Raw genomic sequence first — 18,830 nt, forward strand, 5'->3', positions numbered from 1 at the left:
GCTCATGGGGCTGACATCGCTGGTCCAAATGTCAATCGTGAAGCTAATAGCAGTGATGCCCGTAGCAAGTAGCTCACGGATGTTTCAACAACAATACCGTGTAACTCCGGTAGGGCAACGTCTGAAAAATAGCGCCTACTTGGTGGTGTGTACCGGTGCTCGACCAGTCTGCGAAAGCAAACATTATCCACGACAGAGAACGGTTGATTGTCAAGGGTAATGAGATCCGTTATCGTGGCGTGAATGGATTTCGACCTTTTTGAGTTGTCTCGCCGAAATGTTCTTACTCTCTCAAATGACTGCTTGAGTGGAACTTGTTTAGTTGTTGGAAGTGTAGCGCTTAGTATTTTTCTGATGTTCTGTGTAGCGCTGTATTTTTCGTGGCGTCCTTACGTCGTGTGCCTACGTTGTATAGGTATGCACGTCATCTACATACGTTATATAGGTATGCACGTCATCTACCTACGTTATATAGGTATGCACGTCATCTACCTACGTTATATAGGTATGCACGTCATCTACCTACGTTATATAGGTATGCACGTCATCTACCTACGTTATATAGGTATGTACGTCATCTACCTACGTTATATAGGTATGCACGTCATCTACCTACGTTGTATAGGTATGCACGTCATCTACCTACGTTATATAGGTATGCACGTCATCTACCTACGTTATATAGGTATGCACGTCATCTACCTACGTTATATAGGTATGTACGTCATCTACCTACGTTATATAGGTATGCACGTCATCTACCTACGTTATATAGGTATGCACGTCATCTACCTACGTTATATAGGTATGTACGTCATCTACCTACGTTATATAGGTATGCACGTCATCTACCTACGTTGTATAGGTATGCACGTCATCTACCTACGTTATATAGGTATGCACGTCATCTACCTACGTTATATAGGTATGCACGTCATCTACCTACGTTATATAGGTATGCACGTCATCTACCTACGTTATATAGGTATGCACGTCATCTACCTACGTTATATAGGTATGCACGTCATCTACCTACGTTATATAGGTATGCACGTCATCTACCTACGTTATATAGGTATGCACGTCATCTACCTACGTTATATAGGTATGCACGTCATCTACCTACGTTATATAGGTATGCACGTCATCTACCTACGTTATATAGGTATGCACGTCATCTACCTATGTTGTATAGGTATGCACGTCATCTACCTACGTTATATAGGTATGCACGTCATCTACCTACGTTATATAGGTATGCACGTCATCTACCTACGTTATATAGGTATGCACGTCATCTACCTACGTTATATAGGTATGCACGTCATCTACCTACGTTATATAGGTATGTACGTCATCTACCTACGTTATATAGGTATGCACGTCATCTACCTACGTTGTATAGGTATGTACGTCATCTACCTACGTTATATAGGTATGTACGTCATCTACCTACGTTATATAGGTATGCACGTCATCTACCTACGTTGTATAGGTATGCACGTCATCTACCTACGTTGTATAGGTATGTACGTCATCTACCTACGTTATATAGGTATGTACGTCATCTACCTACGTTATATAGGTATGCACGTCATCTACCTACGTTATATAGGTATGTACGTCATCTACCTACGTTATATAGGTATGATTACGTCATCTACCTACGTTATAGGTGGGGTTTCAGGTATGCACGTCATCTACCTACGTTATATAGGTATGCAGACGTCATCTACCTATGTTATATAGGTATGCCACGTCATCTACCTACGTTATATAGGTATGCACGTCATCTACCTACGTTATATAGGTATGCACGTCATCTACCTACGTTGTATCGGTATGCACGTCATCTACCTACATTATATAGGTATGCACGTCATCTACCTACGTTATATAGGTATGTACGTCATCTACCTACGTTATATAGGTATGCACGTCATCTACCTACGTTATATAGGTATGCACGTCATCTACCTACGTTATATAGGTATGCACGTCATCTACCTACGTTATATAGGTATGCACGTCATCTACCTACGTTATATAGGTATGCACGTCATCTACCTACGTTATATAGGTATGCACGTCATCTACCTACGTTATATAGGTATGCACGTCATCTACCTACGTTATATAGGTATGCACGTCATCTACCTACGTTATATAGGTATGCACGTCATCTACCTACGTTATATAGGTATGTACGTCATCTACCTACGTTATATAGGTATGCACGTCATCTACCTACGTTATATAGGTATGCACGTCAGCTTTGACATCGGTTTTTCACGTCGGTGTTTAACTAGACTTCGGGCCGATGCCCACGTTGACATTTTTGAGCTAATATCGGTCGATTCCGATACTCTCACCGATTATATTGTGCGTGCCCTAGCTCTGATAGCTAAGATGGCATGGATAAGAGCATGGTGTTTGCAACACCTGGGTATGTGGGTTCGAATCCCTCATGGACCCAATATACTAAATGCGTTAAACTACACGTCCCTTTGGATAAAAGCATCTGCTAAATCGTAACATGATACTGTTTAATTACACAGAAGCCAATTTCTCTTTCTCTCTTTTATAATTATATAATGAATCCTGAATTCTCAATGAGATAATCATTGTCTCCTCAATAATAATAATACTTTATCTCTCTCTCTCTTCTCCAGCGTGTTTGTCCAGTCAAAAGTGGACTTCTATATCAAGGGCAGTTTATTGGAGTTAATTCATGTGTTAGTCATTGAGTCCACAGAGCTCAGTCACTAGGCACTAAATGAGACATTAGGACTCATTAAAATTCTCACATCTTGTAGGACTGTGACATTTCACAGCTTCTGTGTGCGAGTTTAATCACCACGCCTGCAAATGTCACTCATCCACTGGCTGGGTAGAATGGGAGGCATTGTGAAAGGGAGAGTGTGTGAGTTTGTGTGTTTTACCCGCGAGGGTGAGTTTCGTGTGTGTGTGTGTGTGTGTGTGTGTGTGTGTGTGTGTGTGTGTGTGTGTGTGTGTGTGTGTGTGTGTGTGTGTGTGTGTGTGTGTGTGTGTGTGTGTGTGTGTGTGTGTGTGTGTTAGACAGTCGGCCTGATAAGTTGTTCTGTTGTTCCCCTCCAGCCACATCAGATGGGACGCGCCAGGGCCTGGAGAGTATGAGGGGAGGAGTGTGTGCCACGCAGGGCATGAAGGTGATCCTCAAAGTGGGACAGAGTGAGTACTGAAACACACCTGAAATAAATACTCATTCATCATTTTCTCTCTCTCTCTCTCTAACACACACACACACACACACACACACACACACTGACAGTGTACTCAAAGTGTATTAGTGTTGATTAGAGGCAACGAGCTGGAGGAGAGGAGCAGCCAGGATCACATGGCTCTAATGAGCCCTGTTGACTTCACTCACTAACACACTAAACACCACGACTCTCTGCTACTGGCTGTCTATGCCCAGACATACAGTAAGGAGTAGGCTGCTCATTCTGGGCTTAAACACCACTGACCCTGATAATGACTTTGTATGTATACAGTAGAGTAAACAGTCTCTATGGTGTTAAACACCAATGACTCTGCTAATGACTTTGTATGTATACAGTAGAGTAAACAGTCTCTATGGTGTTAAACACCAATGACTCTGCTAATGACTTTGTATGTATACAGTAGAGTAAACAGTCTCCATGGTGTTAAACACCAATGACTCTGCTAATGACTTTGTATGTATACAGTAGAGTAAACAGTCTCTATGGTGTTAAACACCAATGATCCTGCAAATGACTCTGCTGGGGGGGGTCAATGTTTTAGATGGAAGTCACACGTTTTCTCTTACATACACATATTTTGACTGCAAACACACAAATACAGTGGGGCAAAAAAGTATTTAGTCAGCCACCAATTGTGCAAGTTCTCCCACTTAAAAAGATGAGAGAGGCCTGTAATTTTCATCATAGGTACACGTCTCATAGGTACACATACTGATAACAAGTGCACACACACTCACACATACTCCCCGTTCCATGCTCCTCATAATATAATCCTCTCTCCCTCCCCAACAGTGTTATCAGCTCTGTGTGGTGTTGAGATAGCGCTTCTCTCTGTGTGTTGTTGTGAAAGCTCTTCTTTCTGTGTGTTGTTGTGAAAGCTCTTCTCTCTGTGTGTTGTTGTGAAAGCGATTCTCTCTGTGTGTTGTTGTGAAAGCTCTTCTCTCTGTGTGTTGTTGTGAAAGCTCTTCTCTCTGTGTGTCTCTGTGAAAGCTCTCTTCTTTCTGTGTGTTGTTGTGAAAGCTCTTCTCTGTGTGTTGTTGTGAAAGCTCTTCTCTGTGTGTGTTGTTGTGAAAGCTCTTCTCTCTGTGTGTTGTTGTGAAAGCTCTTCTCTCTGTGTGTCTCTGTGAAAGCTCTTCTCTCTGTGTGTCTCTGTGAAAGCTCTTCTTTCTGTGTGTTGTTGTGAAAGCTCTTCTCTCTGTGTGTTGTTGTGAAAGCTCTTCTCTCTGTGTGTTGTTGTGAAAGCTCTTCTCTCTGTGTGTTGTTGTGAAAGCTCTTCTCTCTGTGTGTTGTTGTGAAAGCCCTTTTCTCTGTGTGTTGTTGTGAAAGCTCTTCTTTATGTGTGTTGTTGTGAAAGCTCTTCTCTCTGTGTGTTGTTGTGAAAGCGCTTCTCTCTGTGTTGTTATGAAAGCCACCTTCTCTGTGTGTTGTTGTGGAAGCTCTCTTCTCTCTGTGTGTTGTTGTGAAAGCCCTTCTTTCTGTGTGTTGTTGTGAAAGCTCTCTTCTCTGTGTGTTGTTATGAAAGCCACCTTCTCTGTGTGTTGTTGTGAAAGCCCTTCTTTCTGTGTGTTGTTGTGAAAGCTCTCTTCTCTCTGTGTTGTTATGAAAGCCACCTTCTCTGTGTGTTGTTGTGAAAGCTCTTCTTTATGTGTGTTGTTGTTAAAGCTCTCTTCTCTCTGTGTTGTTGTGAAAGCTCTCTTCTTTATGTGTGTTGTTGTGAAAGCCCTTCTTTCTGTGTGTTGTTGTGAAAGCTCTCTTCTCTCTGTGTTGCTATGAAAGCCACCTTCTCTGTGTGTTGTTGTGGAAGCTCTCTTCTCTCTGTGTGTTGTTGTGGAAGCTCTCTTCTCTCTGTGTTGTTGTGAAAGCTCTCTTCTCTGTGTGTTGTTGTGAAAGTTATTCTTTCTGTGTGTTGATGTGGAAGCTGTTCTCCTGAGAGGGAAGTGGTGCTGCTGTGTCTCCATCATTCTCCACAGCCCACCCAGGGGAGAAGAGTAGCACTCCCTATATCTCTCTTTTCTTTCTCCCACTCTCTTTCTTTCGTTGCTACTTGAATGAAAAGCGCCATCATTGATTCCCTCCCTTCCTCTCTCTCGTCCTCCTCACCTCTGTTCTCTTGTGTTTCACACTAATTTGCAGGTCCACCTTTCATGTCTCTCTCTCTCTCACCTTTCATGTCCCTCTCTCTCTCTCACTTTTCATGTCCCTCTCTCTCTCTCTCTCTCTCTCTCTCTCTCTCTCTCTCTCTCTCTCTCTCACCTTTCATGTCTCTCTCTCTCACCTTTCATGTCTCTCTCTCTCACCTTTCATGTCTCTCTCTCTCACCTTTCATGTCTCTCTCTCTCTCCCTCTCTTTCATCTCCCTTTCTCTCTCTCTCTCACACACCTTTCATGTCTCTCTCTCTCTCACCTTTCATGTCCTCTCTCTCTCACCTTTCATGTCCCTCTCTCTCTCTCTCTCTCTCTCTCTCTCTCTCTCTCTCTCTCTCTCACCTTTCATGTCCCTCTCTCTCTCACCTTTCATGTCTCTCTCTCTCTCTCTCTCTCTCTCTCTCACCTTTCATGTCTCTCTCTCTCTCTCTCTCTCTCTCTCTCTCTCACCTTTCATGTCCCTCTCTCTCACCTTTCATGTCCCTCTCTCTCTTGCTCACTCCTCTTACTCATCTTCCTTTCTCCCTTACCTCTCTTGCCCTCCCCGCCCCTCTCTCTGTCTGTCTCCCATTTTTCTTGCGCCCTCTCTTTCTCTCCCTACCTGTCTCTGTCTTCTTCTCTCTCTCTTTCTACCTCATTCATCCCTTTTCTCTCCTTGCCTACCCATCCTGTCTCTTTCCCCCCATCCAATATCTCCTTTATTCCCCCCCCCCTCTCCCTGTGTTATCTGTTGTGGGTTTGAAAGGTCACCTCTGCTCTGTTTGTCATCTAAACACACGGTGTGCCGCCTCATAGAGATCTCTGATGAGATTTGGAGCGCCGCTCAGCTCTGAAACACACACACACACACACACACACACACACACACACACACACACACACACACACACACACACACACACACACACACAGAGAGTCTTAGAAACTTGCACGTTCCCGAGAAACACACACAATCTTTCTCTCCCTCTCTCTCACACACACACACACACACACACACACACACACACACACACACACACACACACACACACACACACACACACTTTGTTTTGCTATCCTTGTGGAGACCTACAATTGGTTTCCATTACAGGTCCTATTTTCCCTAACCTTAACCCTGAACATAACCCTAACTCCTAAACATAACCACCAACCCTAATTCTAACCCTAATTCTAACCCCGTAGCCTAAAATAGATATAAATAAATTTATCCTCATAGGGATGTAGGAAATGTCCCCACGAGGGAGAATGATCCTTGTTTTACTTCTGGGGACTTGTGAGGATTACCCACAAGGATAATAATACACACAAGCTATCACACACACACACACACACACACACACACACACACACACACACACACACACACACACACACACACACACACCCACACACCCTCAAATGCACACAGCACTCACAAGCCCCAGCAGTCCTATTGATCCAAACACCCCTCATGCCAAGTTCTGATTGGCTGTCTGTCTTCAGAGGGCCTGTCGAACCAATAATACCTGCCACTGTGTATGGACCTCCGTAAATGTCAGTTAGTGTAGAACTATAGCTCAGCACATAGTGTGTGTGTGTGTGTACATTGTACAGTCTCTGTGTTCACAGCATAACAGGGCTGTCTATTATGTCCCTCTCGGTAAATCTATACGGCACTCTGTCATAGCCCCAGCGAGAGGATATTAGGGCCGCCCCAAATGGCCCGCTATTCCCGCTATTCCCTTTATAGTGCACAACGTTTGATCGGGGTCCGTAGGGAAGTGCACTAGGAAGGGCATACGGTGCCGTTTTTGGGGGCCGCGGCCTAGCATGACAGTGGGGCCGTTCCCTGTCTGGCAGGTGGGAGGGCGCGGAGACGGTTTTGTTTGCAGTTTTATATTCACTGTGGTACTTTTACAAATGGAAACCCTTTTAAGCATCCTGTTTTTTAATGTAGTTGGAGAGCTGTTTTAGAAAAGGACATTGGAAGACGATCAATATTTAGTTTCATTGAATGGGGCTCAGAGATCTGTTTTTTTTTATAGCTCAGACAGAGTCTATGTGTAGTCAGTGGGCCTGTTCTGAGGTTGTTTTCATGTTGACGGGATGTGTTATCTTGACCGTTGTACCACCCTGTTTTGTTCCCCCTCAGACCCATATGGACTGCCCCCGAAACCTGCCAAACCAGACCAAAGTGCGGGCCGTACCAACACCAGAAATGCAGGTAAGAGGGGTGTGGAGGAGCTTACACACTTACACCACCAGGAGGATAGAGTATACCACAACCAGTCCGAAATGACAAAAAAAAAGCAAGTGAATGAGTGAGTAAAGAAAGAAAGAAGCGACAGAGAACGAGGGACGGAAAGAAAACGACAGATGGAGGATACAAGCCGGCGACATCTGTGGGATCTCTATTTAAATCCATCCCTCTATATCTCTCATCCCTCTCCCTCTCTGTCCATCCCCTCTTTCTTTTCTTCTCCTCCCCTCAGAGCTAAGTGCCGCAGGCGAGGAACGATGGCTCTAATAGCTGCCCAGGGAGCGGGGGGGGACCAGGGGCGCCATTTGAAGGAGTTATTATTGTCATTGGTTTGGGCGGCCTGGTTTCTGTTGGTCCGCGGAGAGAAGGAAGAGAAGAAGAGTAGAGGGGAGGAGAATGATAAATCTGAGTAGTGAGAGAGGAGAGGGAGAGAGGACAGGAGAGGGGAAGACAGAAGAGTAGAGGGGAGGAGAATGATACATCTGAGTAGTGAGAGAGGAGAGGGAGAGAGGACAGGAGAGGGGAAGACAGAAGAGTAGAGGGGAGGAGAATAATACATCTGAGTAGTGAGAGAGGAGAGGGAGAGAGGACAGGAAAGGGGAAGACAGAAGAGTAGAGGGGAGGAGAATGATAAATCTGAGTAGTGAGAGAGGAGAGGGAGAGAGGACAGGAGAGGGGAAGACAGAAGAGTAGAGGAAAGGGGAGGGGAGGAGTGAGGAAAGAAGAGGACGATGAAAGGATAGAGGAGAGAAGCGAGGGAGGGAGGGATGTTGTCTCATGGCCGGGAACTTGTTGACCTGGTCTTTGTATGCTGGCTGGTTCTGTCTCTCCCAACCACATACAGACTGTCCCAAATGGCACCATATTCCCTATTAAAGTGCACTACGTTTGACCAGAGGCTTAAGGGGCCCGGTCCAAAGTAGTGCACTATATAGGGAGTACGGTGCCATTTGGGACATGGCCATACAGGCCATCTCTACTCTCTAATGTGAAGTGGATATGAGAGAACTGATGAGAGATGGAGAGAGAGAGAAGAAAGCAGAGGGCGAGAGACACGAGAGCAAAGGAGAAAGTGCAGGAGACAGAAAAGGGGAGGGGGGGAGAGGAAGGGAAGGGGAAAGGCTTCACTGTTGAAGGAGCAGAAAACCGAGAGAGAGAGAGAGAGAGAGAGAGAGAGAGAGAGAGAGAGAGAGAGAGAGAGAGAGAGAGAGAGAGAGAGAGAGAGAGAGAGAGAGAGAGAGAGAGAGAGAGAGAGAGAGAGAGAGAGAGAGAGAGAGAGAGAGAGAGAGAGAGAGAGAGAGAGAGAGAGAGAGAGAGAGAGAGAGAGAGAGAGAGAGGAGAAAGGCTTCACTGTTGAAGGAGCAGAAAACAGAGAGAGGAGTGAGAGATGGAAGGGAGGTAGAGAGGGAGAGAGAGGAGTGAGAGATGGAAGGGAGGTAGAGAGAACAAGGGAAAAGGATGATAATAGACAGAGCTGGTGAAAGGAGGCAGAGGAGATGGAGCGAGGGAGAGATTTTGGAGGGATGGAGGGAACGAGAGAGAGATGTTGGGGGGACGGAGGGAATGAGAGAGGGATGAAGAGAAGAACGCGAGAGGCGGAGAGCGGAATTGGCGTCTAGTATTAGTGTTTTGTCAGTCAGCTAGACAATCAGTCAGTCCTGCATGCAGGGGGCTCACAGTAGAGGGTGAGGAAGGAGCGAGGGTGGTGAGGAGGGGGAGGCACAGAGCAAGGGAAGTCATTATGTCCACAAAAACCCAGAGAGTGGGAGAGCCACGAAGCGAGGAAGGAAGACGGGGAAGAGAGGGAGAGAAAACGAGGGGGGTTAATGTGCCAAGGATAATGATAACCCAATCCCACGACCGCGCCTCGCATTACCGCCCTAACCGCTACCACCGCCAACGTTTGCACGGTCAACACGACCATTCCTCGCAGGCGGTCCCAAACCCAACAAACACCTGCTGGGCTATGACCTGCCATGCGGTCGGACCATGCGATTGGGACCAGGTTCCAACCAGGCAGCATCACTGTGTGGTCTCTAGCTTTAGAGACCCAGATTGTGCCCCATATGGCACACTATTCCCTATAAAGTGCACTACTTTTTACCAAAGCCATATGGCACCCTATTCCCTATAAAGTGCACTACTTTTTACCAAAGCCATATGGCACCCTATTCCCTATACAGTGCACTAAATAGAGAGTGGGATGGTGTTTGGGATGGCGCCCAAACCACCCAACTGTTCTGACTCCTTTATGTGGGCACGCGCCAAGGCAACATAAACAACGTTGTTAGGCTTAAGGGATGAGGCGTGCCGCCTTGATCCCCTCACTGTGGATGGCTGTAGCTTCTAGCCAGAGCCACGGCGTCTCAGTCGGTCTCCACAGGCGCACAGGAGCATTCCAAACCCTCTCAGATCCATTCCTGTTGGGATGTTTCTGCCACTTTAACTACTGGAAGACGGTTAGTCACCTTGGTGCCGTACAGATATGTTTACTGGCGCGTAATATGTACTGTGTATATAGAAGAGGTTGCACCCTAAAGACGACAAGGCAGAATGTTGGTTTAAGGTTTAAGAATTGCCTATGAGAGGTACAGTGTCATTTCTTGTATACACGTCAAAGTCTGTTAAATCAAAATCAAATTGTATTTGTCAACGTGCTCCGGGTAGAACAGGTGTAGGTAGACCTTACCGCGAAATGCTTACTTTACAAGCCCTGAACCCATAATGCAGTTCTAAGAACATAGAGTTGAGAAAATATTTACTAAATGAACTTAAGTAAAAAATAAATAAAAAAGTAACACAATAAAAGAACAATAAAGAGACTATATTACAGGGGGTACCGGTACCGAGTCACCGCGCGAAGGTAAAGGTTAGTCGAGGTGATATGTACATTTAGGTGACTTGTGTAACTGACTTGGGGCCTTCCTCTGACACCGCCTAGTATATAGGTCCTGGATGGCAGGAAGCTTGGCCCCAATGATGTACTGGGCCATTCGCACTACGCTCTGTAGCGCCTTACGGTCAGAGGCCAGGCAGTTGCCATACCAGGCGGTGATGCAACCGGTCAGGATGCTCTCGATGGTGCAGCTGTAAATCCTTTTGAGGATCTGGAGACCCTTGCCACATGTTTTCTCCTGACTGGGAAAAGACATTGCCGTGCGTCTTCATGACTTTTTTGGTGTGTTTGGACCATGATAGGTTGTTGGTGATGTGGACACCAAGGAACTTGAAACCTTTGACCCGCTCCACTACAGCCCCATCGCTGTGAAGTCCAGGATCCAGTTGCAGAGGGAGGTGTTTAGTTCCAGGGTCCTTAGCTTAGTGATGAGCTTTGTGGGCACTATGGTGTTGAACCCTGAACTGTAGTCAATAAACAGCATTCTCACATAGGTGTTCCTTTTGTCCAGGTGGGAAAGGGCAGTGTGGAGTACGATTGAGATTGTGTCATCTGTGGATCTGTTGGGGCGGTATGCAAATCGGAGAGGGTCTAGGGTTTTCCGGGATGATGGTGTTGATGTGAGCCATGACCAGCCTTTCAAAGCACTTCATGGCTACAGATGTGAGTGCTACGGGTTGGTAGTCATTTAGGCAGGTTACCTTGGTGTTCTTAGGCACAGGGACTATGGTGGTCTGCTTGAAACATGTTGGTATTACAGACTCAGACAGGGAGAGGTTGAAAATGTCAGTGAAGACACTTGTCAGTTGGTCCGCGCATGCTCTGAGTACACGTCCCGGTAATCTGTCCGGCTCCGCGGCCTTGTGAATGTTGACCTGTTTAAAGGTAAAGTTACATAACATTGTATTTGTCTTTTATAAGGTTATAAAAATCATATTTTTTGTGTCATTCTACAGGTGGTTCTGGTAACGCCACCCATCCCAGAGTTCCTAGCGATGGCGCCGGGGATTCGGGAGGCGCGGGGGGCGAGAACGGACCCCTCCCCCCCTCCAACGTGGCCGTCATCGCCGGCGCTGCAGGGGGCTCCGCCTTCCTCCTCCTGGTCACCGCGGTGATCTGCGTGGTGTGTTACCGGCGGCGACATGCCAAGCACTCGGAGTCCCACCACCCGCCCCTGTCACTCTCCTCCCTCACCAGCCCCAAGAGGCATGGCGGCGGGCACGGCGGCGGCCATGGGGGCGGTAACAACAACGGCTCGGAACCCAGTGACATCATCATCCCGCTGCGGGCTTCGGACTCGGCGTACTGCCCTCACTACGAGAAGGTGAGCGGGGACTACGGTCACCCCGTCTACATCGTCCAGGAGATGCCCCCCCAGAGTCCAGCAAACATCTACTACAAAGTATGAGGGCAGTTGCCATGACAACCTACAGTACTACCAACGACCATCTTACCCTGTCCTGTACAGTACAGTACCACCTACAGCCCACCTATAGTACAGTACCATGTAAAACCTACCTACAGTAATCCATCACTGACCTACCCTCCAAAACCACCAAGACCTTCAGTCCCTTATACAGTATCTGAACTTCCCTATCCAACCGCAGTCCAGCCACAGGTGTGTGCATCTAGCTAACTGAAGAGGCCATCCGTACGCCCACCACTCTTCACTCGACTGTGTCACTAAGCTAAGTACGGAGGGTTTAGTATATAGTCCCCACCGGCCCCTTAAAAGAGGACAGGACTGGCAAGAGACTCTGGGGCCCACTTTTCTTTTTTTTGTCTCACCATGAATCACCCCCCCCCCACCCACCAGAGCTGAAGAGAAGAGTCCCCTCCCTGTACACCATGAGGATAAGTGTGTGAGAACATGCACACCAGGCTAGTGTGAGAGAACACACACTAGTACCGCCACCACTTGGACTTCTGGGACTTTGACCCCTAGAAAACCCACTGACCAACCACATCCTGAGATCTCTGTATTTCTCTAATGCTCCTGTCCTGTATCAGACCTATCTGCCTCCTGATTGGACCCTGAGGCTAACTGTGGCCCTTGATGTTATAACTCACAAATAGGATCTTAGTTTGTTTGTGTGTGTATGGTTTCTCATTGGACCAGGGGCCTCTGACTCTCTCACCCAATCAGAAAGCTGAGCTGGGGTCACGTGATCAACCAGTCAGACCAATCGAGTCTTAGTGACATTCAGAATCTTGTATATTTTAATAACGTGTGTGTGTGTGTGTGCGTGCGTGTGTGGGAGACTAGGACAATAATTCTGACACTGCTGTTGCACAGAAGTGTGTGTGCAGTTAGTGTGCTTTAGTACAGTGTGTGTGTGTGTGTTAATCTGTGTATACGCTACATGCGAGTGAATGTGTGTGTTCGCGTGTCTTTAGACTTGTCTTTAAAACCAAAACACAAAAAAGTGAGTGAATATAAAAGGTGAGTTTTTTTTTTTTTATCGCTAGCAACACTTACAGATTATATATGAATATCCAGTCAATCATTTCTAGGCGTCTTGTTTTTTTTAATACGTTTTTTATTTGGATTCCTCCACTTGTAAAACAACACTTCTGTTATACTGCTCGATCTTTTTTATCCTGTGCTTTCTTGTTTGCTATTTAGAAACCTGACCCTGTTTCCTTCCCCTTTGAGTTGTAAATGAATTTAATCTCTTTGTTTTTCTTTCCTTGGCGAACTGAGGTCGTTTCTCTCTCCCTCTCTCTCTCTCTCTCTCTCATCGCCTCCCTCCCCCCTCTGGGCCTCCCCCTATGTATATTTTTATACTTCTTGTACTATGCTGTAGTTTTGAAGTTTAGACCTCGTTTGTGGAAGTTGTTGAGGTAGAAACCATCTATGAAAGTTTTTTTCAAACGCTTTTGAGCACAAGGAAAAGCAAGGGGGGAAATGAACGAGGGCGGGTTCCAAATGAAATGAAATAGAATGAAAAGAAAGAGCGGGAACCGGAGTCGCTGTCTAGGGGGAAAAGAGAAAGAGCGACTGGATGTGGTACTTTTGTGTTTTTTTTTTTTTAATAGAGAGAAAAGACTGAAGAAGGAATTGCACACTAAAGAAAAGAAAGAGCGCGAGAAGAGATGGAAGAAGTCGGGGGGATGGGAGGTGAATTGAGCGATGAGAGAGAGAAGAATCCCTGGGAAGGATAGAGAGAGTGAAACATTGACTGTGGCGGAAGAGAGGAGCCTTTCCTTTCATGGAGTGCTGAGAAGGAGTGATGGACCCTGGGAGGACGGAGGAAAGGAACAGACACACAGCTGAAATGGATTTCAGGGGAGGACCTCACCGTGGAATAAGGAGGAGAGATTTCATCTAAAACACACACACACACACACACACACACACACACACACACACACACACACACACACACACACACACACACACACACACACACACACACACACAGACACACACACACATTGACAGATAGACACACATTCAAGAGAACAGACACAGACAATTCTCTTTTCTCCGAAGGGAAATGGCACGTTTCAAATTCTCCCGATTTCCCCCTTAAACAGCTTTATGTATCAGACACACTCTACACTGATTATATCGACACAGACACACTGAGCCCTCTCACATTCTCTTTCACTGTCATAACACGCACACACATACATGCCGTACATGTATACGCCAATTTCACACACACTCTCTCTGTCTGGCTCTCTCTGCATCCCTCTCTCTGCCACACACACACACACACTCTCTCTGTCTGGCTCTCTCTGCATCCCTCTCTCTGCCACACACACACACACACACACTCTCTCTGTCTGGCTCTCTCTGCATCCCTCTCTCTGCCACACACACACACACACACACTCTCTCTGTCTGGCTCTCTCTGCATCCCTCTCTCTGCCACACACACACACACTCTCTCTGTCTGGCTCTCTCTGCATCCCTCTCTCTGCCACACACACACACACTCTCTCTGTCTGGCTCTCTCTGCATCCCTCTCTCTGCCACACACACACACACTCTCTCTGTCTGGCTCTCTCTGCATCCCTCTCTCTGCCACACACACACACACTCTCTCTGTCTGGCTCTCTCTGCATCCCTCTCTCTGCCACACACACACACACTCTCTGTCTGTCTCTCTCTGCATCCCTCTCTCTGCCACACACACACACACACACTCTCTCTGTCTGGCTCTCTCTGCATCCCTCTCTCTGCCACACACACACACTGATTGCTCCCATGCGGCTCCCTATTTCTGACACAGTCCTGGCTTTGATACACACCTCTGTGTGTGACAGAAGGATTGAAAGAGGGTGTGCGCGCCCTGTTTTTGTGCGTGTGTGTACGTGTTTAGCTATACTCGTGGGGACCAGAAGTTCCCACAAGAATAGGAAACAAGCAAACGTTTGACCGACTGGGGACATTTTGTTAGTCCCCAGGTTAGGGAAAATAAGGTTTTTGAATGGGACTGAATTGTGTCTTCCCACAAGGTGAGTTATACGAGACTGTGTTTGTATGGGTGTTTTTCTGAAACCAGTTCCTGCCATTCTCTTAGCCTGGTTAATTAGTTTTCACACCCTCTTTCGAAGGCAAAGCTTTCTTCAAACGTGCCGTGTGTTAAGTTGTGCTGTATCGGCGTCGTATAACCCACGACGTGTTCAAAACAGGCACAACGACCTGCAAATACATACGCTAACAAAATAGCAGACAATAGGTGCCGTGCCACACATTGAAATATCCCTCGTGCTCAACAGGTGGATGTTTGTTCCCAGAGCTTCACCCCACGTGTCTTTTTATTCATATGCCCACCTGCTCAAAAAGCTTTATTTGAAATATTGCTTTCATCTCTTTTTTTTTTACTACGACACCTACTCTCTATTCCACATCATTTGTACGCTGTGGAATCTGTTCCCATTATGCTTTTTGAACTTAGAAAGTGTTATGGAGAAGTTGACTAATTAGGGTAAAAGTTTCACCCCAATTTCTGTACTGCAGCATCAGGATCTTGGTATTTATGTATGTGGGAATCTGTCTTGTCTCCTGTACAAATACACGACCACCAGGAATCCTGTATCCCTTCAGAAACACGCTCAGAGCCAAACTACAAATGCTCTCTGAGTTCTAAAATCCTCTGACACTCTAAATGACAGTATTTGTCAAAGGTGGCTGCTGCCATGAACATAAACACTTGGATAAACTTCCTGGACTTTGTGGAGTTGTGGAATCCAAGTGTGGAATCCCAATGCTGCTCATTCGCAAAATGGTTCCTTCTCTCTCTCCACTCCCTCTTCATCCTCCTCTCCTCTTTTTTTCACCGAGGAGAATCTCCCTCCGGGACTCAAAGCTTGGGCTTTTTTGTTGTCATGTCAGTCGGTGTTTTACTAAAAGGTTGTCTCTCTTTCACTGTTTGCTTTTGACTGTTTTCAATGTGTTGGATTTTTTCTCATGGATCCTCATTTCAAAAAGAGAGGTTTCTTGTTTTGTGAAAACGCACCCCCTCCCACCCCACCCCTCTGTTGGTGTGTGTGTGTGTGTGTGTGTGTGTGTGTGTGTGTGTGTGTGTGTGTGTGTGTGTGTGTGTGTGTGTGTGTGTGTGTGTGTGTGTGTGTGTGTGTGTGTGTGTGTGTGTGTGTGTGTGTGTGTGTGTGTGTGTGTGTGTGTGTGTGTGTGTGTGTGTGTGTGTGTGTGTGTGTGTGTGTGTGTGTGTGTTTCCTTGTCCCAATAGCCAGCAGGTCGAGGTGACAGAGAGCCGGCTGGCTCTTGAATGTGATGTCTTGAGACTTTTTGTATTGGGACACCACTGTGTGAGATGGGTTTGTGTCCACCTTCTCCTTTCTGCTCCCCCCATCCCTCCTGTCACTATGACCTCCTCCTCTCTTTCTCTCCTCCAACACACCTCTAAAGGGAGGAAAAAACTAGTACATTCCTGCTTTGGAAAAATGTTGATTAAAAAAATGTTTAAGCACCACTCTCTGGTCTGGTCGTGGGTTCATTATTTTTTGATGAAGTGTGAAGATCTTTGCGCGCGCGTGTGTGTGTGTGTCTCGTGCTTGCTGTGCCTGCAAGGGGTCACGTACTCCAGTGAGGCCCAGTCTCTCAGATATAACCCTTTCAGGTCTCTCTGCTATGGGGGTTTTTTCTTAGCAGGGTTCCATTCACTGTTTCTCTATAAAGGTACCCATTCAGTCCACACACACACTGCTCCCCCAGTTGTGTTATCAACCAGTTATCTACCCCAGCTTCATTAGTGTTGGGTGTTGCTTAGCAACGTATCCACATAGATGACCGTCAGCCCTAACAGCTGTACCAACTCCCTTTCTCTCTCTCTCTCTCCCCCATTCTGTACCAACTCCCTTTCTCTCTCTCTCTCTCCCCCATTCTGTACCAACTCCCTTTCTCTCTCTCTCTCTCTCTCTCTCTCTCTCTCTCTCTCTCTCTCTCTCTCTCCTCATTCTCTCTCTCTCTCTCTCTCTCTCTCTCTCTCTCTCTCATCTCTCTCTCTCTCTCTCTCTCTCTCTCTCTCTCTCTCTCTCCCATTCTGTAACAACTCCCTTTCTCTCTCTCTCTCCCATTCTGTAACAACTCCCTTTCTCTCTCTCTCACCCATTCGGTAACAACTCCCTTTCTCTCTCTCTCACCCATTCGGTAACAACTCCCTTTCTCTCTCTCCCCCCATTCTGTAACAACTCCCTTTCTCTCTCCCCCCCATTCGGCGGCAGCGTAGCCTAGTGGTTAGAGCGTTGGACTAGTAACCGGAAGGTTGCGAGTTCAAACCCCCGAGCTGACAAGGTACAAATCTGTCGTTCTGCCCCTGAACCCACTGCCCCTTAACCCACTGTTCCCAGCCCGTCATTGAAAATAACAATATGTTCTTAACTGACTTGCCTGGTTAAATAAAGGTAAAATAAAAAATATATATATTTTTTAAATTCTGTAACAACTCCCTTTCTCTCTCCCCTCCCATTCTGTAACAACTCCCTTTCTCTCTCCCCCCCATTCTGTAACAACTCCCTTTCTCTCTCCCCTCACATTCTGTAACAACTCCCTTTCTCTCTCTCTCACCCATTCGGTAACAACTCCCTTTCTCTCTCTCCCCCATTCTGTAACAACTCCCTTTCTCTCTCCCCCACATTCTGTAACAACTCCCTTTCTCTCTCTCTCACCCATTCGGTAACAACTCCCTTTCTCTCTCTCCCCCATTCTGTAACAACTCCCTTTCTCTCTCCCCTCCCATTCTGTAACAACTCCCTTTCTCTCTCTCTCTCTCTCCCATTCTGTAACAACTCCCTTTCTCTCTCTCTCCCCCATTCTGTAACAACTCCCTTTCTCTCTCTCTCTCTCCCATTCTGTAACAACTCCCTTTCTCTCTCTCACCCATTCTTTAACAACTCCCTTTCTCTCTCTCTCTCACCCATTCTGTAACAACTCCCTTTCTCTCTCTCTCACCCATTCTGTAACAACTCCCTTTCTCTCTCTCTCCCATTCTGTAACAACTCCCTTTCTCTCTCCCCCCCATTCGGTAACAACTCCCTTTCTCTCTCCCCCCATTCTGTAACAACTCCCTTTCTCTCACCTATTCTGTAACAACTCCCTTTCTCTCTCTCTCTCTGCCATTATGTAACAACTCCCTTTCTCTCTCTCCCCCATTCTGTAACAACCCCCTTTCTCTCTCTCTCCCATTCTGTAACAACTCCCTTTCTCTCTCTCACCCATTCTGTAACAACTCCCTTTCTCTCTCTCTCTCCCATTCTGTAACAACTCCCTTTCTCTCTCTCACCCATTCTGTAACAACTCCCTTTCTCTCTCTCACCCATTCTGTAACAACTCCCTTTCTCTCTCTCTCTCCCATTCTGTAACAACTCCCTTTCTCTCTCTCTCCCCATTCTGTAACAACTCCCTTTCTCTCTCTCTCCCCCATTCTGTAACAACTCCCTTTCTCTCTCCCCTCCCATTCTGTAACAACTCCCTTTCTCTCTCTCTCCCATTCTGTAACAACTCCCTTTCTCTCTCTCTCTCCCATTCTGTAACAACTCCCTTTCTCTCCCTCACCCATTCTGTAACAACTCCCTTTCTCTCTCTCTCCCATTCTGTAACAACTCTCTCTCTTTCTCTCTCTCTTTCTTTTTCTCCCTGTTCTTCCTTCTTTCTCACTCTATTTGGTCCGTTGCCACGGCAACTGTTGGCGTCTGGTAGCACCAGCAGATTGGAACCCAGACAGACTGACAGACACACACACACACACAGACAGAGGATCACCAGGGTGGCCTAGGGAGAGTTGACCAGGCAGCTGGGACACTCTGTTTGATCTGT

General features: G+C 46.6%; 1 protein-coding gene across 1 annotated transcript in view; it reads left to right on the forward strand.

Annotated features, from left to right (window-relative positions):
* Positions 1–13,981, forward strand: part of LOC118392732 (ephrin-B3-like) — a 124,791-nt gene extending 110,810 nt beyond the window's left edge. Inside the window, exons 3-5 of the mRNA XM_052459731.1 lie at positions 3,118–3,210; positions 7,540–7,611; positions 11,500–13,981. Coding sequence (XP_052315691.1) covers positions 3,118–3,210; positions 7,540–7,611; positions 11,500–11,951 — 617 coding nt within the window. The 3' untranslated portion in view covers positions 11,952–13,981. The remainder of the gene's footprint in view (positions 1–3,117; positions 3,211–7,539; positions 7,612–11,499) is intronic.
* The last annotated feature ends 4,849 nt before the right edge of the window (positions 13,982–18,830 follow it).

Source organism: Oncorhynchus keta, chromosome 13 (genome assembly GCF_023373465.1).
Source record: "Oncorhynchus keta strain PuntledgeMale-10-30-2019 chromosome 13, Oket_V2, whole genome shotgun sequence".
NCBI classification, from domain to species: domain Eukaryota; kingdom Metazoa; phylum Chordata; class Actinopteri; order Salmoniformes; family Salmonidae; genus Oncorhynchus; species Oncorhynchus keta.